The sequence below is a fragment of the Eublepharis macularius genome, chromosome 5 (assembly GCF_028583425.1).
Source record: "Eublepharis macularius isolate TG4126 chromosome 5, MPM_Emac_v1.0, whole genome shotgun sequence".
Lineage (NCBI taxonomy): Eukaryota > Metazoa > Chordata > Lepidosauria > Squamata > Eublepharidae > Eublepharis > Eublepharis macularius.
In genome coordinates, this window is record NC_072794.1 from 62,879,558 (window position 1) to 62,905,258 (window position 25,701).

Genomic DNA, 25,701 nt, shown 5'->3' on the forward strand with positions numbered 1-25,701 from the left:
ATAGGAAAAAATTGAGAGTAGGTGGGGGCAGCTTGTTCAAAGGTCCATCTTCCTGAAACTTGGGAAAGGTTCCCTGCAAATTTTGTACAGTTTGCTTGAAACACCCCCCCCCCCCGATAGTTTCCTCATGGGAGATAATGGCCAAACGTATTTGGGATTCTCTAAAAAAAACTCAAATCCGAATAAAGAATCTGACCCAGATATCAGGAATACCAAATATTTATGGTATTCCTTATATCTGGATCCATATTATGGGGCGGGGGTGTTGCTGCACACCCCTAATGCCACATTATAAATGGTTTTTTTTACACTGATAAAACAGAAAAATAATTTTTGGGTCAATAAGTAAGCACTGTATATATTTCAATTTTTCTCAAATTTTCATCTTCTTTCATAAAAAAGGTTGCAAAGAAAAAACTCCCCCCCCCCCCGCCAATGTCTTCAAAATTTCTCAAAATTTCACATCTTTACTGGGGAGTCAGGTAGGATGTGGATAAGGTGAGCAACAAAGAAACAGAACAGAATGGTTTGCCTTTATATTTGGAACTACTAAATCATTATTTGTCTGTATATATAAGAACCTACATCACAGTTTGAAGTTCCAGAACTATACTTAGCACACAGCATGGACTAATGTCAAGAGCTTCTATTTTGAAAACCAACATAACAGATTATTCTTTTAGACTCTCTAGACCTGTCACAAATATAGACCCTCTATGCATGCATTTAAAGAAGCAGATGAACAGAACTATGTGTTTTTCAATTTCCCACAAGAAAGGCAAACTGTGTACCACAGAAGAATCATACTGAAAGGATCAGACAGTGCAATGAGCATTTATGAAGCGACTTAGCTGCATCTCATTAATTAACTAACCCACAGGAGGAATACTTCAGCTTTCTTGTTTATCAGATTAATGCCAAGGGATAAAGATCTCCCCCATGAAAGTGCTTAAACCCAACTTCTTTTAAGTGTAATTTCTAAGTGAACTATGTCCTGACCTGCCCAGGTGAGCCTGATCTAGTCAGATCTCAGAAGCTAAGCAGGGTCAGCCTTGGTTAGTAATTAGATGGGAGACCTCCAACAAAGACTAGGACTGCAGAGGTAGACAACTGCAAACCACCTCTGTTAGTCTCTTGCCATAAAAACTCCACTGGGGGGGGGGGTCCACCATAAGTCAGCTATGACTTGAGGGCACTCTCCACTGCATAAGTGAACTATAATAGGAAATTTTAAAAGAACTAGAAAAATATTTTATCAACTCAGTTATATTCTGCTAGTGATTAACTCTAGTCCACAAAGAAATGGTATGGAAAAGACTTGAGAAAGAAGGCTTCTTTGTGTCAATGAGAGATCAAAGCAGCATTGTAAAATTATGCAGTCACTTTCAATGGGGTACTGAAAGAAATCAGATTCCTCTGCCTATAGTAAGCCAATATGTTATGTTTCTTTTAAGTGCAGATAGGGTTTCATAGTGAGCTTACTTCAGCTCACTATGTAAGATTCAGATCTTACTTCAGCCATACACTCACAAGGTAGCCTTGAGCAACATACTATTCTGTTTCCAAGAATCATCCATATGTTATGGAGCCAGTAATACTGGCTTACATTACAGGACATTGTACGTGTTTTGAATACTCCAATGGAGCTATACAAATGTTTTTAAAATTATAATTCATCTATTACTCATATGAAAAAAATTCTCTCTCAAGAAAACAAAAGGAGAGTGAACAAGGTGGTTTTCCATATATCCTGAGAAACTTCATTTCTGCATAAAGCTTCTCCGAGTTTTTTGTTTTCCATTTTCAGAGTCTGCATTTCATCCTGCCTAAGGGTATAGGCCCACATTTTGTCGTTATTAGGGACATCCCATATTTTCTTTTCATTCACCGGATCTGGAGTAAAAGCACTAGAACAAGCACCCATTGCTACTTGTCACAATAAGATACTCCCCAGTTGATCTAACCAGGCTGGCACTCAACTGCATTTCCAGGCCTAAAGAACACCACATTTGATAAAATAATCACATATGGATGCAGATACTAGCAGCATTCTATCTTCTGTCCTATCACGACATGAGCACCTGCAGCCTTGCACTGTCCTGCTAGGTGTTTCTGAAAACACCTGGGCAAGCTGTTTGCCCGAGATGCTAAGAGATAATTAGCAAATAAAACCGCTCCTGGCACTCCTTCAACATTAATGTCGAGCCACAGCAGCAAGCTGGCACCTGGCAAAGAGAAATGCTAGATGCGATAATTCTAATTTACGCATTCAGCACAACATTCCATCTGCCTGTCATCGTGAAACAGTTTCATATTCAGTGATAACATAGATACCCCGAAAGAATACCGTGTCCAATTGCTGACAGGGAGATTCCGTGCACAAAGAAAGCACCAGCTGCAGCCACTTCCTTTACAAACCAAAAATGCAAAGGAAGAAAAAACCCAACAAGAATAAACCATTAAGCAGGTCCCTATCTACACCACAACAATAAACAAGCAATAAACAGACGAGATAACCAATACAGAAGAGATTTTAGAACAACTTCAGATGGTTCTGTCATACACATGGGACTGAAAAAGTCAGAATGTAAAGTCATGAAAAGGCTGGAGATGAGGGAAATCAATAAACAGTTACAATTTGGAGAATCTGAAACAATCCACAGACCTGTGCTTTCCCTCCTTCCCTTTTCTATCTGGCCTTACTTTCTGGTAATATCCACATGCATACATCTGTACAAACTGGATTGGATCACAACTAAATTTCCCATTAGTTGAATGGGACTTTACTGCCTCCCCCCCTCCCACCGCAGCACACTGAACTCTATGAAATGTTGTTCCTGAGGGGCAAGAGAGGAGGAACAACGTAAGGGGGATCTGTAAATGGAAGGGAGAAGTGGTAAAAATTGCCAATTTTGTCTGAGTCTAACTGTGACGGAATGCAATTTAAAGAAATGTTTCCATAGTGCAGCACTCACAGATGGAAGGGAAGAACTTGCTGAAGGAGCGTTTGATTGACAGGCTGCTCCCCCATCTCTCTGATTGGCTGGTCAGAATCAGCCGCAGGATGACAGTTGGTGCTGACAGGATTTTGAGTTCAGTTGGGAGTTTGGAGTTGAATATATGAGAGAGTCTGACAAGGAGGGTCAGGCAGGTACTCTGAAGTGAGGAAAAGAAAGCTCTTGCCCTAACAGAAACAGCATTGTCTTAAAGAAGACTTTTAGTTAACTGCTCCAAGCATAAAAGCCAGCACAAGCTGAAACCCCTTTACACAGCCAAGATAGAACTAGGAGTATGTTTTTGGCAGAGTGAGTATGTAGTGAGTGAAGACTTCCATTCAACCAAGCAAATAGGGTTATGTCTTCTTAGGTGAAGGAGAGTAATTCCTGTCCAGTGTCTAGAAGCCGAGTTTGGCTCGAGGCCTCCAGGTCTGTTGTAAAGGGAAAACAGTGTTGAACTAATAATGTCTGGAAACCTGAGAAGTAAAAGGAAATCTGTGAAGAAACTCTGTTGCTTTGACCAAGGAATTAGACAAAACACCTCTCACTCTTGAGGACTGTAAACATTGAAACTAAGTTGCAAGAAAACTATTTTGCCTATTACTTTTGAAGGATTCTGTTCTACCAACAAATTTTACTTCAGCAATTTCATCTGGACTGCCTACATTCCACCCCTACCTGTTTAATGAAATTGCTGTTTAGTTACTCAGCCTCCAGTGCCATTTCATATAAAGAAGAAGAGGACTCCTAAATTTCCCCTATCAAGTTTCTGGACTGGGCTAAAATTCCAAAAATGTAACTGCTTATCTGGGTGGAACAATAAGAACTTTACAACCACAATAACAACAACAACACTTGATTTATATACCGCCCTTCAGGGCAACTTAATGCTCACTCCGAGTGGTTCACAAAAAGAGCCACACTACGTGAAGCTGCCCAGACACGGCAAGCAAACTTGGGTTTTGGCGGAAAATTATGCCTTAAAGTGGGGGGGGGGGAGAAGGGGGGCTCATTAACTAACCAACAAACCAGAATTCTGAAACATAGCTGAATCCCAGTTTAGAATTCCAAATTTTTGGAGAAAATATAATTCCTATTTGCCTAGGCGCCTACATTTGGACCTCAAGGCAAATCAAAGTTTCACTGAAGGCTTCTAAAATTAAGAAGCTTTCAGTTACAGTCCATATGCAGGAAAAGTAAAGAGGGGGCTCTGACCTCTCCTTCTGCACTTTATTGTTGTGTGAGCTGAGGTATACAATGCAAATTCACCAGCCATGTAACATGAATTGGATGGGGACATTCTGAAAGAAAGGGCAGAATTGGAGATTGACAAGGCACATTCAGCAATGGGCAATACCAGTACATTTTGACTATGTCGTCATGCAGAAAGGGGAAAGTAGAATCTCAAGAGAGTCTGACTGCCCACTATCACTACTTTCCTCTTCAACAATATCTGATAAATTACTAATATGTGCTGGCAGAGACATCAAAGCTACCATAAATATTGGGCAGCTGGAGGAAATACATGAGAGAAAGAAACAGAGAAAAAAGCAAGGATCCCCCCCCCTTTAAGCTTCTTTTTAAAACAAATGTAGGTATCAGTACCCACTTTTGAAAATCACTAGGCAATTTAAGACTAATGCAGTACAGATGTTGCACTTCATGCATATAGAGCTTGAATAAAACCATTTTAATAGCAAAAGCTCCAGGACAGATTCTGACAAACAAAAGGGAAGCTCCATGTCACACTGTACTCCAGTTCAACATATGCAGACAAAGTATACACTCTATTCAAAGAGTGTATACTTCAAAAACTATATTAAAGACATGCTTTAAAGGCAGCAAGGAAACCACCACTCAATGGTTCTTAAAGGTAAACTGTATGTAATATTATTTATTTTTATTTTTATTTATTTATGTCATTTATAGTCCACCTTTCTCACTGAGACTCAAGGCGGATTACACAATATGAGATTAGTACAATCAGTAGCAAGTACATTTCAATACAGTATCAAAGACATTTCATAAACAATACCATAGGGTAAACAGATACAAGTTTAAAAGACATAGTATTAGCAAGAATCCAATACACAGTAGAAAAAATACTGAAGCAAACATAATCAATTCTAGGACTAGCATTAAACAACATGGAGCACTGGCGGTACATATAAGTACATATTTAAAGCAGCAGATAGAGGCTGATTCTGCACACGTTGGATAATGCACTTTCAATGCACTTTATCAATCGTTTGAGGTGGATTTTTTGTTCCGCACATGAAAAAATCCGTTCCAAATGATCTATAAAGAGGATTGGAAGTGCATTATCCAATGTTTGTGGAATCAGCCAATATGTAAGGCAATATAGTGATGAAGTTTATGGTCCCTAATTCATTAGCAAAGCATCTGAGACCCCTTCCCTACAATACAGCCCTCCCATTTGAGTAAAAAGCCTTTTTGAATAGTTCAGTTTGGCACCGTTTACGAAAAGCCAGGAGAGTGGGGGCTCTTCTGACTTCCTCAGGCAGGTCATTCCACAGGATAGGGGCAACCACAGAGAAAGCTCGTGTACGGTTGTTTATCATAAGTATGGGGCAGCAACCCTGAAGCTACTTGACGATTTGAGGTTGCCCAATCAATTATAACTAAAACTCAGTAGTAACTTTACCACTGAAGCCTACAAGCCTAGCCTACACTCAGTTTCTCCGATCCAGAGATTTGGGTGCACTCAATCTCAGAGAACTCCAATGACTATAATACATCTGCATACAAATGAATGAGCTTTGTTAGTTAAAGTTAACAGGAAAACCATTCTTGATGATTAAGCTCTGTTTATGTATCAAAGCTGGGCACATTCCACTATCTACAGTGGAATTTGATGTGCCAACATTAATTGGGAAAAAACAGTATAAATATTACTTGTTGATGTTTGAATAGCTTATAACTCTTTGAACTCTATACAAAACTTTGAACCAACAGAAGTTTTAGATTTTACAAAGAATGAAACAAAAAGCCACAGCTCTGGGATCTGAGGCCTGTCTCTTTTATTGTTTTTTAATTTAAAAAGCTTCTCCGTCCAAGCTAGTATCTTCCTAAAAGGAAAAAAAGTGTTTGGGGCGTTGATTCTGAGCCAAAAAGAAAAAGAAATCAGCCTGAGTGGTGAGCAGTTTCTTCTAACCATTTCCCTGCTAACGCTCAAAGCCTCCTGAGGCTGTTTTTTGCTTTGAGAAGGGGAAAAAAAGGATGAAAGATAGGATAGTAGCATGTCAACTATTCTTTGCACCTAAGCATGCTTACTCAAAAGTGAGTATCACTGTAATGCACCCACTATACACCTATAGATCACTATATTTTTTATATACTATACATACTGTGCCCTGTCTGGGACGGTCCAGATTAGCTCAATCTCATCTGATCTCGGAAGTTAAGAAAGGTTGGCTCTGATTAGAACTTAGATAGGAGACCACCAAGAAGTCCATGGTTGCTATGCAGAGGCAGGCAGTGGCAAACCACCTCTGAAAGCCTCTTGTCTTGAAAATCTTATAGGGTCACTATATGTCAGCTGTGACTTGACAACACTTTCCATACATGCAGACACACTACAGACACACTACACTACACTATATACACACACACATCACTAAAATATATTATACAAGTGGAGGACTGACAGGGACTTGTGGGGAGCATCTAATTTTCCCCTTACCCACCATGTCCTCTTTCCCTTCCCTGCCCCGCATAGCCTCTCTCCCCTTGCCCGCTTCCTTCATCTGCCCCATCTTTACTTTTCCTCCTTCCTCCACCAGCAGCCTCTCTCCTATTGCCCAGTTGTGTGATGGCAGCCAAGCCTGGCCTAGTTGCATGGTGGGAAACCTACAAGAAATACAAGGTGGGGGAGGATGCTTCAATTTCCCATATATCCCCTTCCTCACACTATTTCCTCTTTCCCTCCTCCTGGCAACCTCCAAATATTCACCTCTCCCTACATCCTTCTCTGTTTCAAACCCACTAAACAACTTATCTTTTACCTGCCACCGATCTTCACATATTTCTTAACTTCCTTCTTTCTCCACAATGGGGACCCAAAGCAGCTTAGGCTGAGAGTGTGTGACGGGATCAAAGTCACCAAGTCAGCTTTCACAGCAGTGTGGTGATTGGAACCTGGGTCTCCCACATGCTACTCTGAAACTCTATCCAGTACACTACACTTGGTTTTATGTGGGGACTGCTGTCAAACAGTATCAAGCAACTGGGCCTAACTGAGTCATGAAAGTCTTGTGGTATCAAGTCACTGTTGCTTCTGGGCCTGGTCCAACAAGTCATCTCTCAAAGGCCAAAACAGTCCTGGAAAGGCCCTGCCCCCTCTCCCTGGCCTTTTACTGACAGAAACCAAGCCTGGAATATTAGTTATGTTATGGTTGTCTAGCAAAAGCCACTGAGGGCATCTGGTTAAAGTTATAGGTGCTCCTTTTATTACTTTGTTTTTTTAAAAAAATATTTTTTTCAGATTTTTAATAACAAAAGTGTGCTTATATACTGCTCTTCTAGACAGAATGGTGCACACTCAGAGCAGTGAACATAGTCAGTGTTGTTATTATCCCCACAATACAGCTGGGACTCAGAGGTGTAGCTTACCCAAGGCCACCTGCTGAGCTCATAGCAGTAGAGGGGTTCAAACCTGCAGAGCACTGACTCACAGCCCAACCACATAACCACTATGCTACAGCAGCTCTCTGCTAACCGGGAACATTTTTCAGGTGTGCAGGAAAATCTGTCCTGTCCTTTCATGGCTCCAGTTTCCAGATTTAAGTATCCAAAGATCAGGGCTACTTGATTATTAATATGCAAGATAAAAAATATGCTATACACATATCTAAAATACAACATATAAGAGCCACATCATTTTGCAAATGTATATGTCATGCATTTTATTACTCTACAAAGCCAGGATTACAGGGTTGCACACATTTTCATGTTCACAGTCCTGTGTTCAATCTGACTTGTTAGCTACTAGGTGAACCTAGAGTTGCACCTTCAGTTATCGCCTACAGTTCTTCAATTTCCCAATTGTTTGGTATCAACTTTGTTCTAACAAAGAGCTAAAATCTCATGGGGGAAAATACTCAGATCATATGTGTTATACATTACCACAAAGACACCAACCGGATCATTAGAATAGATGCAAAGCAGGAGCAAACTTCATTCTCACCATTATTTGTTTTCTTGGTTCCATTTGAAGCAATTGTTTGGGCCTTATCAAAGAAAGAGTTTCAATTTTCTATCCTTCCATTTTAACCTTCTTTAATCAGTTGAACAAAAGTACTTTAGGTAAAATGATTCCTTCAGTTGCCGTAGCTACAAATCCCCATGGTATGCTATAATTGAAATCTACTCACGTAAGTTAGGAATAATTAGGACCCCAAATTAAGCCAAATACAAAGTTAATTCAAACACTCAGCTGCTCTCATTTATATTGTTACGGGGGGTTACTGTTGCTTAACATCTCTGAATGTGTTAAAATGCACCATGCTTTTTTGTTCCAGGTCATAATGATTTCTCCTGAACAGAAACAGTTTATACTAACACAGTCTCTTTCCTGATAAAGTCAGGGAGAGCTAGTTTGGTGTAGTAGTTAAGAGCATGGGACTCTAATCTGGAGAAGGGAGTTTGATTCCCCACCACTCCACTTGAAACTAGCTGGGTGACCTTGGGTCAGTCACAGCTTCGAGGAGCTCTCTCAGCCCCACCCACCTCACAGTGTGTTTTGTTGTGAAGATAATAATAATAGCATACTTTGTAAACTGCTCTGAGTGGGCACTGTTGTCCTGAAAGGCAGTATATAAATGTTTTTGTTATTATTATTATTTTTCTCTGAAGTTTCCCCAATTATTGCCAGTGAATATTTGCTATGAGCTAATTAATAACTTCCTTGAAATTAGGAAGGCTCTTGCTCCATAGGAAATAAAAACAGGTATCCCTCAACATGCCAGGTAACAGAGGAGGGAAGAGAAATTTTGAAATTACAAACTATGCTACAACCAAGCTAAGAATGAAGAAAAGTTCCACAACAGTTCAATAAGAAACTAATGAAAAAGGACATCATGATAACTGCATTACCGGGAAATAGTTTTTGCTGTAGTTATAATGGTTTCTCTACAAACTGCTGTTAATGATTACGAGAACATTTTGTGTACTATATAGTTACTCTGCAGCACTGAACTCAAAAATAATTACTATGTTAGATGTATCTGTGAATATGTAAATATATGCTGTTAAGTTGCAGCTGACTTATGGTGATCCCTGCTGCGGTTTTCAAGGTAAGAGACAATCAGAGGTGGTTTGCCATTGCCTGCATCTGTGTAGCAACCATGGATTTCCTTGAGCGTCTCCCATCCAAGAACTGCCCAGAGCTGACCCTGCTTAGCTTCTGAGATCTCTCGAGATCAGACTACCTGGACCATCCAGATCAGAGAAAGAAAGAGAGAATCTATAGCACTACTCTGGTTCACAATTTAGCACTTTTAAATAAAAAGAATCTCAGGAGACATGCTGGGAAAGACTCCTACTTGATACTCTGCGGGTCTACTGGCAACCAGAGTAGGCCGGGTTAGGCAAGACTGACTAATCATTCAACTACTTATTGTAGAATCGTAGAATATTTTTAGTTGCAGATAACATAACTAGGTCCAATGTTATTGTCATATCAAAGGTAACAAAGGATTCAGACAGTAGTCGCCTCTGGATTTTCTCATCATTTACTCCACAGACCAACCAATCCTTTAACATCTGTGTCAGTGTGGCTGAGTAACTGCAGCTTAGGGAGAGCTTCCCTCAGTTCAGCCATGAACTATCCTATGGACTCCGCAGACTTCCTGGATCATAAATCAAATTTAAAACACTCTTACTATCTCACTAGGAGTGGGACTGAAATTGTTCTTCAAGAGATTATCACTAGCTTTTTTTTTTTTAGGTACTAAACGATTCCTTATTAAACTATAAGTGGAAGGCCCCACACTGCTGAAAAGAATTGCATTATCGTCATCTGTTACATCATTTGCAGTGGAAAAAATGTGTGATACTTTCACAGTATTTCTCCCAAGTTTGCTGCCACTGAGCAACTTGTAAACAGTTCCCACAATTGCTGCCATTTTCTCATAGTCTGAGGAATTACTTACAACATCAACCAAAGAAAAAAGAAAAATAAAGAAATGCAGGCTTTGAAGATCAGTTGTTTTCCAAGATGAGACTTCAGTTTATCCTCACTGCCATATGTAGTATCATGAATACCAGGACATACAAGCTTATAGCAACTTAACAGGTTTTATTTAGCTCTTGCCTGCATGGCATACCTCCATATAGCCTCTCAGTTGCTTTCTCCTCAGCAGCAGCCAATTGTACATAGGAGCTCCAGAGGACAAAAACTGAAGGACCTGCAAAGCAGAAAGCTGTCCCCTAGAGGCTGCTTGTATACATTACAACGTAAATGTGTTTTATAAAGTATAAAAAGTTGAAAAGATCCTTACCACTAATGCTATCAACGTATGTAATGAATGTTTGAGAATTCCATGTACAATAACCTACATCATAAACCACCATTACCTCCCACTACCTTCCAACCTTCATTCTGCATGCATTCCAACTTCATCTGATGCAAATTAAATAATGAGAAGGGGCAAGCAACAAACTCTACTTTTTGTTTACTAAGAACTGATTTATATCAAACTAACTGAAATGCATAATCAGTTCTAAATGGCCACAAAACCTCATTTTCCCAAACAGAATTATGATGTTGAACATACATTTGAATCTGGACCATATGATTAAAATTCATTTTAGAAACATCTTGTTCCAATAAGAAGCTCATTTAATGACACAATCAAAAATATATTCAAAGCATATCTGTTGCACAAGCAATAGAGGGGCAGCTCCGTGTTCTTACAATGATCAAGTTGCACTCAAGATGGCATGAACTGGTTTATTGAATAAAAGACCAATTAATATTTGCAAGGTGGGGTGAGAAAGTTGAAGCCTCTTAACAGTATTAGAATTTCCACATTTCAAACAGAATGCTTCGTTAATTCAGTTAAACCCATAGGTTTAACTGAGGGCAATCTTACACAGAAAACCAATAACCACTTATGTACACAGTTGAGTCCCCTAAATAGTCCAGGCTAGCCCAATCTTATCAGACCTCAGAAGCTAAGAAGGGTCATCCTTAGTACTTAGATGGGAGACTACCAAGGAAGTCTGTGGCTGTTTTAACACACACCCGTAAGCCTCCGGAAGATCGCGCAAAACTCACAGCATGAAGTGTCTTCCTAGGACAATTTCCCAGCATGACCCCCTTTAATGGTGCGATGACATCAGAAATCGTGCCATTAAATGGGGTTGCGCCAGGAAATCATGCTAGAAAGACATTTCGTGCTGTGGGTTCATGTGATCTTCTGGAGGCTTTGGGTGTGTGAAAACGGCCTAGGGTTGCTACAGAGAGGCAGGTAATAGCAAACCACCTTAATGTCTCCTGCCTTGAAAACTCTACAAGATTGTAATAAGCTGGCTGTAACTTGAAAGCCAAAATACATACACACAGAGAGAACAAATCCTTGAACTAGCTTTTCCCTGCCTCTCAAGGCTATCATAGAATCATAGGGTTGGAAGGGACCTCTAGGGTCATGGAAGATAATCTTACAGTCAGTTCAACACTTTAGTTTTTCAAACTCAGGTACAAAAAGTGCTCATGATTAAATTGCAAAACACCATCACCACTAATTGTAAACAGCTCACATGCATTGAAATGGCCAGGTCTCCCTGTGCAGAAGTAGTAACAGGGAAAAATGGGCCCCATGTTCCACAGTTCACTCTAGAAAACCTAGGGTGGTTCCACACCAGTCAACTGTGATCCAATAACCAAGCATACAAGCAGTGAACAGACATCAGTAACTATCTTCTGTTCTCCTAATCTTTCCCTATCACACTCCTGATTTTTTTTCTGGAACCAATATATTGTGATTTTTCTTCTTTGGGTACAGAATGGAAGCACAATTTATAGTGGGAGAATAATCTTTATACTACTAATTTGTTATAAGCACTATTTATAATTTACCTACAACCTGCCAGCAGTTCACCAACCATTAACACGAAGAGTTTTTTTTTTATTAGCATTACAACACCATTAAGAATTAAGAGTCATTTCCCAATATAGAAATGGGCAAAATGATCAACACAGACCCATACTCTTGAGTACTTGGGAAAATCCACAAAGTAAATGATTTCAATGGCATAATTTTTCCCAATGCAGATCTTCTACTCTAACAATGCAAACAGCTAATGCCACAGCACTGGTTGGTCTGCAGAAAATGGTCCCAAGTACAGAACATGTCCTGGTTACTCAAAATGCCTGAGAACTGTTCTCAATGGCAGACCCATGTGTGTGTTTTGCCATAAGTGTAGATTCATCTTACAAATTTAAAGAAGCTCTCTGAAACAAAAAAATGCCTTGTCTTAAAATATGTACATTAATTTTACTTTTCTCTAGTTTTCTTTCAGAAGACTTTTCTAGGGATGCTACACAGAATTGAAATTACAGGATCTCCTTTCATATAAAAGTTGCTTAAGAAACCAATACAAAGTTTCAGAGTTCGTTTAGATGCTAAACTCCTTTTCTGCTTGCAGAAGGGGATGATGACTTTCACTGACTTTCCCCCTCTCCCCACAGCCTCCCCCCAACACTGAGAGGCCACTGTTCCAAACAGACACAATGTTGGAACAGGGGCTGAAGCTACAGGACATGGAGACAAGGAAGTTGCAGTTATGTAATGCAGTTCCACTTGAGCTGAAATGGATCAAACTATTTAGCTTGCTTTCTTACGTCTTTCCCACTTTTAAGGATGTAGATGGTGGGATAGACGAACAGTTTTGCATGTTTCACTACAAAACAACAGCATAACCTCTACAAATTACCTCTATACTGCAATTCAGAAATAGCCCCCCCCCTCCTCATCAATTTTGAGATTGCTTTTTTAATTAAAAGTTTTACATAATAAAACATTAAAAAGACAGTTACACAAAAACTAACCAAACCAAATAGCTAACGAATAAAAATAACAGAACATACAGAGGGGGAAAAAACCAAGAAAAAGAAAAAAAACATATGAACTAAAAGCAGGGGTCATTTCGTAGAAAGAGGGCTGGAGGAACTCATTAGTGCAACTCATTAGCATATGCCACGCCCCTTGACATCACAGAAGTGGGTCATTAGCATAACTGATTTGCATACACCACACCCCCTGACATCACCTTTCCTGGCTGTTTTGGACCCAATCCTGGCCATTCAGGACCAAAATTGGGCCCAAGATGGCAAAAAGGGGCTGAAAATGGCCGAAAAGGGGCCCAAAATTGTCAGGATCGGGCCACTGCTGAATAGGAGAGTGATCCACCACCCATCAGAGGCCCGATCCGGGCCGTTTTGGCCTCAATCCAGGCCAAAACGGGCCCAAAATGGCCAAGAGTAGGGTGGGCAGGGCCACCTGACATGTGACCTCTTTGAGGAACTGCCGGAACTGTGTTCCTGCGCGTTCTCCTTCGAAATGAGCCCTGACTAAAAGGTTTCCGATTTTCTCTGCAACAATTATATGTTATCATTTTCAAATTTTCTCTTACTGTATGTTGAAGATATAAGCTCTCTTTTTTCTAGCATCAAAATTCCTTAGTCCATAAATCCACAAATCATCAAATGATTATTTTCTATCTCATATAGAAAGTCTATAAGGGGTTTCCAGTCAACAATTAATGAACTTATTGTCTTCTCTTTAATCAATGAAGTAAGTTTTGCCATCATTGCAAATTCCAACACCTTTATCAATTTTGATTGCTCATGCTCACTGGAAATGATAAAGCCTTTTATCTTTCTTCCTTTAATGAAATCCCATTGTTTTGGGCATGTCCTGGAATCACTTGAGCATTGACGAATTGTCTTGTATTGAAAAGGGGATCCTCCAAATGAGCCAACACTGCTACAACCATCATTTCAAAGAAAAGCCTGTAAACTGAGATAAGAAAACTACAAAATGCTTTAGCACAATACAGTTGCAGAATTAGTAGAAGCAACTCAAGTTCCCTTTTAATGCAAAGGGGGGGGGGACCCTGAGACTCTCTCAAAACCTGATATAGCAGTTAAGTCAGAGATGTTTTTGTTTTGTTATAAAAGTCTCTGGATTACAGTTGATTTATTCACAAGAGTCACTAGATTCAAAATGTGCTTTTTGTTAACAAGAGGTTTCCAAAACCAAATCAGAATGATAAACATAAAAAGAGCAATTGGCTTCATTATTCACTGTTTCCAATATAATTCCAAAAAGGTCAACAGAGAAGTGCTTTGCCATTCAATAAATCATTCAAGCTTGATAAGATCTTATTGGGGGAATAACCTTATGCTACATAAGAAGATGGAGGGGAGAGAATAAGAAGGAATAACTCTAACTTTGATGAGATGAATTTTTATTCCACTTAAGATGTGGATCTTAAACAAAATCTTGAAAAACGCTACCGTGTGAACTGTAGAAATCAGAGCAATTCTTTTTGCATGCTAGCAATATCAAAGCAAGCCTAATCTGTGTTTCTCTTCCAAAAATAATTTAAAAATCCCATAACATCTACAGATTACCACACTTCTTATGGCATGAGCTTTTCTGTCAATTACATCAGATGATACATGAAGGGATATGCAAATTAGTAAGCAAATGGATGTAAGTTACATGGTATTTTTTCCAGTCCTGAAAACTTTCAAGGACATTTCCTTTTTCTTTCTTTTTTTTTTTTAAGGACTGGCTATTTCATTCAAAGACTGGACATTTGTAGGCAACACATTATTTTAACTATCGTAGAAATAAGAGTTCCAGGCCATGAACTGTGTCCTGGTGTTCAGTCATCAGAAGACATATGTAACCTGCACTATGCACATCTAATATGAGGTCACAGTGTATTTCTTATGCATCCTTTGGTACTGATCAAGTTGACTTCTCAAATTTTAGACCCTTGTCTTTATTCTCTTGGTTATGTGAATTTATACAGCAGTACCTTTTATGGTGTTCCACGAGTATAAGATTTTGTTAAACCTAGTTGCTTGGTAGTAAATTTCGCTGTCTTCTGTGGAGCAACTTAGTCATACACGTTCCCCAAATCTAGTACCCCCATTATGTAAATAAATGCTTCCTTATTACAGATAAAGAAAAGAAACAAGTAAAAACAATCTCCAAGAATCATACTAGGAAGCGCTCATTTTAAGAAGAGGTGGGTAGCACAAGCTTTATGCAGGTGGCTGAAATGTAAAATTGAATCTTCATTTAAAACAATGAGTCAAATCTAGACTAAAACTGCAGTAACAAACTTTCACAAACTGTGCCTAACCAACAGAGCTAATCCCATTATCTCACCCTGGAACTAGGAGACTGAACAAGGGTATCACAATGGCAGGTGGTACATTAATGCAGTATTTTAAGAGAGTTACAGAACCCTAACACATGACACATGCAGAAACAAACCAAGTTTCAACTGATTTCTGGACAAATTTCAACATCCTTTCCTTTTAATACTATATAAAAGCCCTAGAGGAACTCTAAAACAGATTACACAGCCTTTTTTAAAAAAAAATAATGATTATAGCCAGAGATCTTACACAGACCCACTGGATTTGGGTAGCTCCCATCATCTACAACTTCAAAGCAAGTTGTAAATATACTTGGATGGCCAAGTGAAAGATTTCCTTGTTAAATCCTTAAACAGTATTTGCCTCAACGAAGTGCTGAAAATAGCAGTCCACAAGCTAAAATTGTCAGGATCATTATATTCGGTGTTCCTTAGAAAGTTTTCTAACATATTTTTAAAGGATATTTTTCTTGCCTTTCAAATGTTTACTGTTACAGGATATGCCCTCCAGATCCTTCAGAGAAAGAACCCCCAAAAGGCACATATGGGTTTTCATAAACATTCTCATGTAATGCTCACATGTTATTTTTTGCAGATATTCATACACTTACTTTAACCACCTATACGATGTTCTATGACCAAGTAGGAAATAACGTTCAATACCACTAAAATAATGTAGTGGTTAAGAGCAGAAGGACTCTAATCCAGAGAACCGAGTTTGATTCCCCATTCCTCTGCTTGAAGTCAGCTGGGCGACCTTGGGTCGGCCACAGCTCTTCCAGAGCTCTCTCAGCCCCACCCACTTTACAGGGTGATTGATGTGGGGATAATAACAACATACTTTGTAAACTGCTCTGAGTGAGTTTTAAGTTGTCCTGAAAGGCGGTATATGAATTGAATGTTGTTGTTGTTATGTTTTGACGCTTTTAACAGAAAACTCATGGAATGGAGAATGGGAGATGTAGACTGGGAAATATTCAGGTTTAAATCTTTACTGACCCATGCAGCTCACCTTGAACAATTCAGTACCTTTTAATGCAACCTACTTCACAGGGATCCTGTGAGGACAAATAGGATAATTCATGTATTCTACTCATCAGCTCCACAGAGGAAGGGAAAATATGTATGTGAAACAAATAAACACACAAATCTGTACACAACTGAAATAGGTACAAAATGCCTGACTTGTGTCCATAGGCTGTTTTCTGCCAGCAGAAAAGGAGTGCTATTCCTTCCATTTCCCCCACTCCCGCAGCAGATGCCCATATTGTGCTGAAGTGTATTCTTGGAGCTCCATAGAATAACAGGGGAAATATTTCGAGAGCGCAGGGAGCTACTTCAGGAACAGATGACAAAAAAACCAGACATAACGAGCACCTCATTTTGCTGTACAGTTCTAGTCAAACTACCTGGATCAGAGCATATGAGGTGAGGAAGACAGAAGAAATACATCTACTTTGCAACTGAGCTTCATCACCTTGAAAATCTTAGCAATACAGATTTTTAGCAGTATGGTTTATTTAACCATGTATCCATAGCTATTTTTTGAAAGTGAATATGTTATTTTTATTATCTAGAATTATTTTTTCAAAGCAAAAACTACTTACATTTCTCTAATAATCAACAGCAAAAATGTAAATTTAAAGAACACCAAAAATGAACATCAATACATTCGTTTTATATTTATATTTTGCTTTTGCAAAATATATCTTCACTCACCCGTTGTCTGTTTACCATTGAACACACACACTACAGTGTGTGTTTTAAGTTGTCCTCACCAGTATTTATCAAAATCTCAAATATGAGTCAACTCTGCATGTTTTTCTTCCATTTGCCTAGGTATACTCTTCTTTGATTCCTTTACCAAATACCACTCTCCACCACCACCACCCCAACTATCATCTGCTATGTCTCAAAACAGAGATGTGATCTCTGCATTTTTTTAGCAAGGTAGATTTTGCATAGGGAATACACAACTCATAATAACCCTTTCTACAAAGTATCCAGAGACGGATAGCAAATTTCCCTATCATCAGATTCCTCTGTCTCAGAAGCTTGATGGGTGAACCCTGTGCCACTCACACCCTCAGCCTAACCTAGCTTGCAAGGTTGTCGTTAGAATAAAATGAAGAAATGGAGAATGGTGTATGCCCTTTTGGGGGGATCCCATTGGGAGAAAGGTGAGATATAAACAAATAATGATAGGGACAAGAACACAGCACCATCATCAAGCAACTCTTGTGTTTGCACTTTTGTTTTTTGTCATTTGTAAAGGTATCCAATTATGAAAGGTATTGTTGGCTTGACAGAGAACACAAAAACACAAAAAACCTATAAAACCTCCAGCCACTTGTACAACTTTTTAGTGGATTTAGGCTCTTTCAATAACAATGAAGCTTTGATCTGCATGCTCATATTTTCATCATGGGGTCATCTCATTCATTATATCTTTAATATAGGTGCAAGGGTATTGCTTGAGTGTCAGGACCTGAGTTTGTAATGCTGGTCAAGGAAGGTTCTCTGCTCCAATATACCTATAATGGTCAGGTGACTTCATTTGTCCCTTCAAATACTTCTGGGTGACATACAGTGCAACCCTAAGCAAAGTTACTTAAATCTAAACCCACTGAAATCAATGGGCTTAGACTGGAGTAACTCTGCTTACAATCATACTGAAAAAGATCTTGTTGCAAAGTAAATGACTGTGCTTTCCTTTCTGTCTGTCTATGCCTTGTAGCCTAAGCTGCTCACCTATTCAGCAAAGTTTCTTCATGTTCTTTCTTAAGCTCTGTAGTTGTTGCACAGCAACAAGCAAATCTATTGCACACGATTCCCTTTATTTTGAGGCAAAAAAGCAAGACATTTTGCTAGAATATCCAATAAAAAAAAGATTCATTATGCTGCTTTGGCTTGAAGCTACTTTCACATTGGTATTTTCTTCCAGAATACAGAACCACAATATTTGATTTATTTTAAGGATTTGTAATTAATATGGCTCCATTCTGTCTACTCTACCCAATTTCTTTCCTAGTTTTCTTTTAACTGAGAAATGCAAGAATGTTTTTTTTAAAGAAGAATAGAGTTCAATTCAGTACCAAAGCATCAAAAATTGCCTTCAGCAACTGCTGGCTACTAAAAGAAAGAAAAATAAAAGATGAGAACACATGAATTTAGAATGCTACAAATGAAAATGAAAATTAGCTTGAAAATGGTGTAAATTATCATCTGACTTTCCCCCCATAAAATATGCAGACAATGTGCTTCTTATTAAATATGTCCAGTTTGACATTGTTTTGCTCTTTGTCTTCCAGATCTTATCCACAGTAGGCTTAAATATTTATCAAAGTAACACCCACATAAAGCTGGGCTTCTTTTCGTTAGTTGTGCTATTCTGAAGTTGAAAAAAAACTTAACAGTATATCACCAATATCAGAGACTGTTCTGAATTCAGGAATATAATGTGTACCTAGAGAACCCTGAGCATATTCCCAATCCTTCCAATAAAAGGAGATTATAAGAACATCTTCTAAGTGTTCTGTCCCTCCGCTGAAATGAAAGGGAGCCTGCAACAATGTGTGGAAGGGAAATGCTTCTGTAGTATTTATTTAACAATATTTTTTGCAAGTACAGCAATCATAAAAGGGATGTTTTTAAAAAGATACACAGACAATTATCAAGGGTAACTGGTGGTCACATGTAGGGATCTAAGCTGCTAATTAGCTTTTAACTTCTTTACTTTGCAAAGGTGGCAGCACAGAATATCACCTCTCCTTTGTACCCTGCACTTCCTCAAGAAAATAAGATTTTGTTCACTGCTACCAGTATAAAGGCCACCAGGAACACATGTGCATATAATCTCTGATGAATCACACATTACCATCTAATGAAACCGCAAATAAGAAGTGTGTGGTTTGGTCAGAATCATCCTTCAACATTTCACCAACATCTCAGTAGCAAGGGAGGGGAGAGTTCTTAAAAGTTGGTCAGGCAAACCAGTCTTTCGAAGGGCAATATCCCCTGAGAGAGATTGCTGGTCTGCATTCCGTGAAATCTAAATTGGAGTTCCTACTCACTTCCCCCCCCCCATTCCAGCCCATGAGCCGTGTCTGAGAACACAGTCAACATTAAACTAAATAGATAACAAATGTAAAAGCTTTGTAAGATAGTCATGGAAGTAAACAGTGGTGTTTATTGTTCAGCATGCACTGGCAATGGGGGGGCATAGGGGGGCGGATAGATTACTCTGCATTCCAAGCAGTTATTTGTAATGATTGAAATCTTCATTCACAAAACTGCAAACATAGTAGCATGCACAGATCTGCCCGCTGTTCCCCAACACACTGTCATGAGAACAAAGCTAGGACGAAGAGGTGATTTCCATGCTGTGAAGAAAAGTGGATTCTACGAGAGAAGCAGTGGTACAGCCTGCCTGCTCTGCAAAGCAGCTTCCGGGTGCCAAGGTCTGATACAAACTTAAAGATATTAAAATTTTTAAGCGCATTAGCAAGAAGTGATGCCAGTTATGATTCGGACTGAAATCTTGTGCATGCTACCTTTGGAATAAGGCTCACTAAACTCAATGTAACTTACTTTGAAGTGAAGAGGCAAACAGTCAGGCTGCTATGGGGGTTTAGATATGACAGACAAATTTATTGTACGTGTCCATAGGCCTTTACAAGTTAAAAACATATCTATAGCTCTGGAATTTTGAAAATTCTGAAAATTACATTCATTTCTAGAAATCCACATTCAGACTCAAAGTTTATATTTCATTTCATCTAGCTGCTTTCTTAAGGGCCGTATTTGCTCTAATTTCCCTAGCGCCTAAAGCAAAAAGTGTCGTCCTGTTGGAAACAAGGGGATCCATGTCTGACAGCATAAATTATAGTTTGTCAGAATTGGAAAAGGAATACAGGCTCTCTAATGTCTTTAAAAATATTAAGATGGTACTGTTTCTCTTAATGTTCCGTTTTCCCACATCTAAATTTCTAGCTAAGACGAAGATTTCTTTGTGCCAGACTTTGTGGCTGTATAAGTTTTATGTATTGATTGTTTACAAAATGCTGTTTGCATCTTTAGACATCACCTGAATTTCAAGCATTTGTTAATTTTATTAAAATATCCCCACTATGGAGGCCTATCTACCGAGCACTACTGCCATGTAACCTGCATTCCTTTCAAAGGCAAAGGCATTCATTGTTCTTACAATGGTTGAATAAATGTATATTAAAAAAGCAATCTTGCCTGATGATCTATACCTTTTATGCTTCTGTACAAGTGTGCTGGTACTGTGTGGATTTTATATTATAGGGAATCACCCTTGCACCAATAGCTAGGTCTATGGTGCCACAAGTGGAAGAGAAAACTCTGTTTTTTAAATGGAGGGGGGAAGAGATGCCGATTCCTTTCTTTCTAAATTAAGTCTAGCCTCAGGTACTGCATGTAACAGTAGGTAAATGTTCAAACAGCAGTGAGATTTAAGTAGACGGTGACACACTTTCAAGACACCCATCTCCAAAATGCCGCTAACAACTTGCCACCAATAAGCCCAGAAAGTGAGAAAGCAAAAAAATATATATAAGAGCCCCAACTCTTTTGCATTGGCTCATGCATATTTAAAACTGTTCTGTCTTGAGTTTATATAGCTTGCAGTTTGCTGGTATTCAAGGACAACATTAGTGAAAGGCCTAAACCAGACAAGTCCAAAAATACACCACTTGCTACTCAAGGACAGTCACCCTGCAGTGAGTTGCCAGACACTGTATTCCACTGTCAATTAATCTCCTCCCCCCGCCCTCAAATTTCTTGGGTTTTTTTTACAAGCAAACAATTAATAGGTAAAGCAAAGCCTAGAAGCAGGTTAAGTGGCAAATAACAGTTTCAGATAATTTTCTCAAACATTCCAGACATGTAACGGAGGTTTGAAATTATGTATCAAAAAGATATCCACAAAAGGATGAGGGATAGGTACCCTGCAAAAAGAATAATGCACCATTTTAAAAAATTGAAAAAAATATGTATTATGCAAGCTTCAGAGGTAACAACAGTGCATGGGTCTACACCTGAAGTTCATTTTTGGAGCGACATTTCTGAGCCGTATCATGTTGCCATTTTGGACATGTATGATTTGCATCCTCTAGTAGGGTTTTTGGAGTTCACTCTTTTAAAGTTAGACATGAACATTAGCTTTCAATCTTGACAGCATCTGGAAAGATTAATTGTAAGATTAAATCTACTTAATTATAGAGAGAGAGATGCTTGTATCTTACCTTCCGTACACTGCAGGAAGCTGACTATCAGTAATAGCCAAAATCTTTTCATTCTGCAATCAGATGCCACCATTATTGACCCCCTTTAAAGTATTTTCTTTTTATTCCTTAATGAATCCAGTTATAAATGTCCAGCGTCATTCAAGTAGGTGGTCTACATCATTGAACTTCATAACTGAGGAGAGATGAAAATGAAAAACTAAAATTAATTCATGTTCATCACTAAAACATTTAAAATGACACAAAGAACAGATTATTGGTGATGAGAAAACTGATAAAAATACTGTTCCCTTCAAGTTTAATGACCACAAAGAATCCTGCCCTGAAAATCACGATAAGAAAGCAGAAAGTGTAAATGATACTGGCACACTCCTACAAAAAGTGGCTGGAATTTTCAGGAAATCTCAGGCTAAAATGCCAAAAGACTGCAAAAAGAAAACCCACCTAAAAGAAAGTAGGGCAGCTGCTAAATTAAGCAGGCTCCTTCACAGGCTCTTTACTCTGCACTTTCTTAAGCAGTACCACCCTTTGTGTTATAAACGGCTTTGCGCCCCCTCAGATAAAAAACAGAAGCAGCAATAATGCCAACAAAATATCAATTTTTGCTGAGGCAGTCCTTGCCTTTGGGGGAGGGGGACCAGCAGTGCTGCTGCGCTAAACACGAAACATTTTTCTGTGAAGGCACTGTTTCGGGGATCCAAAGAAAGATTATTAAAATCATCATGGCAACTTTGACAGCAATGAACAGAGTGCTAGCTTATGTACCTCAAGACTCAACGTCCATTAGAGCTTAGCTATAGCACATAAGATAAAACCACACTGAAAGGACTATCTTTGAGGAGGTGTAGAATATTTTCCTCTCACAAACAAGTAACCACAGAGCATGCACAAACAGACACACACACACCTGAAATTACACATGTACACTTGAGCCTCAACACCTATTTCATTTGAAATAACCCACTGGGCCACTTCTTCCACATACCGAAAAAATGGACTTGATAATTGGAATGAGACTACTGTGCCACACACACACATTTTGAAGATTTCAGACCCAAACAGAAAACCAAGAATGGATGTGCACCCATTTATCTTCTTTACTCGAGAAGTAAACAGCTTTCTACAGCACAGGAGGTGGTCTGAGCACTGCGCATTTCTGGGAACTTTAATCTCCTTTTCAAAACACTGACTGCTAAGTCTATGAGAGAAACCTTCCATGTGCAAACAAGTAAGTCTGCAATGTTGTACACAGACTTTGCTTTGCTCACTGCTTTGCCAAAGAACAGCAAAGTCAAACCAACAATGTGAGCTTTCCAAAGTAGCTCTTTTTTGCAGCCTACAAGCAGAGGCGGGGGCGGGAGGGAGCTAATCCTGCCAAAACTGCCCTGCAGTTGGTAACATCTATAAATCAGTCACATGCAGTAATTCCTTCACCAGGGATCACTACTACTGTATAGCTTCTGTGATTCTGTGGACTTGCACAGTAAAAAACATGGCTTTGAAGCTCTTTTCAGCTGTGACCCAATATGATCCCTTTGGCAGCCAGTTAACTCCCTCTTCCCAACATTTGGGCATGAGAATAACAATGACCTATCTTACCAGGTTTACACATATAAAGTTTTTATACCTGATGACACTACATCAGTTCAAGCATTCTGCATACTGTCCCATGAAAGAAAGTTTATTCGTAATACACTCCCCCTTGAACCTAAACAAGGCACCACAAAGTATGTCCCACTGACTTTTATTGGGCTAGAGAAAACCTGCAAACAGAGAGCTCCGTTCAAACAATAGACCTTTCCTGCCCACTCCCATTGAATCTTGCCAAAACGCTGCTTCCAAAAACAGCGCTGGGGTAATGTGTAGAGTCTGCAGTAGGAAGAGCACTGAAGGCTACAGAGGGACCTTAACAGGAACCTCTCTGGCATCAATTCTTCATATTCAGGATCACTTGTCAAAAATTAGTTAACCATTCCTATACTGTAAACTACAGTTTTCTGAAATATGGTAAATTTCCTTCCTACTTTTAAATGTATGAGGTTGTGTGTGAAGGAGCTATGACAATCCATGTTAGTGATTATGACAATAGAATCATAATAATTATTCCAGATTAATACTTCTGGGTTTTAAAAGAAAGCATTAAAATGCATGGTTGTGTGTCAGCATCCTAAAATCTACTACTATAATGAAAGAGTGTACAGGTTCAGCAAATTCCCTACTTCTTACATGGTGAAAGGGGATTGATTGGTTTGATGGCCACTACCTGATCTGTACTCCTATCCATAGTCCCTGCCATTAATTTACAAATTTTTATAATTGCTTACATCCTGAACCCTGAAAGCATCAGCTATCCAGTCCTAATAAAGGGAATAACCACAGAATGACCAAGGTCCCTGATGTGACTAGAAAAAAAAAACTAACAAAGCTTTCAACCATTTAGGATAGATAAGAAGTAAAACAGGGAAAGAGGTGGTAAGAAAAATTCAAGCTAGGATTAGATTTTTTAAAAGTGGGATATGAGCCAGAAGAAACTTGGAGCGGGCACAAAAGCAAGGTTCTGGCGGCAGTTCTCTTTCTCTCTCTCTCTCCTGCTTTCCCTCTTAGTGATATGTACCTAATTTCAGGGTTTCTTTTTTATAATACGTGAATACAATAAGCTCTGAACAAGCACCAGGGCAGAAGGATTTATACTTCAACACAAACAGTATTTCAGTACAGGACACGCACTGGGGCATTTTCAATGGCATAGGGGAAGAGGTTCAGTGCAGATAAACAAAGCATAGTTCTCTCCCTGGCAGAGGCCCAAGCACCTAGAGGTAAAAGATCCATCACCAGTTAATCTAGTGGCGGCACGTCAGCTGCTGCAGGAGTTTCCTGAAGCTGACACAAAGGAATAGTCATGTTACATTTCTAAGTCTTTCACCCAAAGAGGGGAGAGCTTTCTATGCTGAAAAATCTATACAGTCTACAAAGAAACAAGTGGCATGCATAGCTGAAAGGATACCTCTCTTTTTTTCTTTCTTTTTTTTTTAAAGGTATTCCCAGCCAGGTAAACCAGTCATTCCAAGTTACAGACATGCATCAGAAATATAGATTAACTCTTTCACTCTCAAAAAGTAACAACTGATCCATTTCACACTATAGACATTACAGTGTTACTTGCCTAAACCATTAGAATAATTTGAGCACATAGCTGAGGCACATTAATGACTGGAAGGGAAATTAAGCCAGCCTTTTGATTGCTTCCAGACTATTCTGAGGATTTTTAGATTTGCCAAGATTTGGTTTTAATGGGTTTTTCGATTTCCTGAACATCATGCTAGATGGACTGCTTAGCTATACACATCAATCTGAAGGGGAAAGGATTTTTTCCTCCCCCACCAGTGGACAGTTACAAGGCTGTGTTTTGTCACATGTCACCTCACTGGCCTGTTGTTTTTAGGAAATAAAGAGTCCAGAACTTTGTGGGAGATTGAGGACTTAGGATGGTGGGTAGCAGAACAGCTGTCAAGACAGAGAAAACAGTGGTATGAAAATAGACTTTAGCCTGAGGTTGGACCCCATTTGAGGTGTTGGCATGACTTTAAGTAGCTTGAGGATACGTCTGGGACAACACAGAAGTAGCCACAGGAGCAGCAAGTGTTGGCTGAAGCACAGCACAAACCTATCTGCCTCTGACAAACAAAGTGTTGCGAATGTAGCAGCTGGCCGCAAAAATATATCTTGGTTCAGCTTTTTGTATTGAAAGACAAACCTGGCCGTCAGCAATCAGGCTTTATTGGATTATTCATCCCTTGTGCTTTCAACGAATAAACATGTTTTCTAAGCTTACATATCACAATCAAAAGCATTTAAAGCTGAAAGCAGGGAGTTTTATAGTGGTAAACAGCAAGTATTAGTGAGTGTCCTCATTCTCCAATCCACCTCTCCCTGATCATTAGCTAAGACACATCACAAACCAAAATTAAGCAGTACAAAGTATATAGCTTCAGCAAGACAGCACAAAACTAATCCCC

At 39.1% G+C, this 25,701-nt stretch overlaps 1 protein-coding gene across 3 annotated transcripts in view; it reads right to left on the reverse strand.

Moving 5' to 3' along the window:
* ADGRL2 (adhesion G protein-coupled receptor L2) overlaps positions 1-25,701 on the reverse strand; it is a 223,424-nt gene that overhangs the window by 158,040 nt on the left and 39,683 nt on the right. For all 3 annotated transcript variants that reach the window (XM_054979622.1, XM_054979620.1, XM_054979621.1), the window contains exon 2: positions 21,686-21,860. In XM_054979622.1, coding sequence (XP_054835597.1) covers positions 21,686-21,758 — 73 coding nt within the window. In that variant the 5' untranslated portion in view covers positions 21,759-21,860. The remainder of the gene's footprint in view (positions 1-21,685; positions 21,861-25,701) is intronic.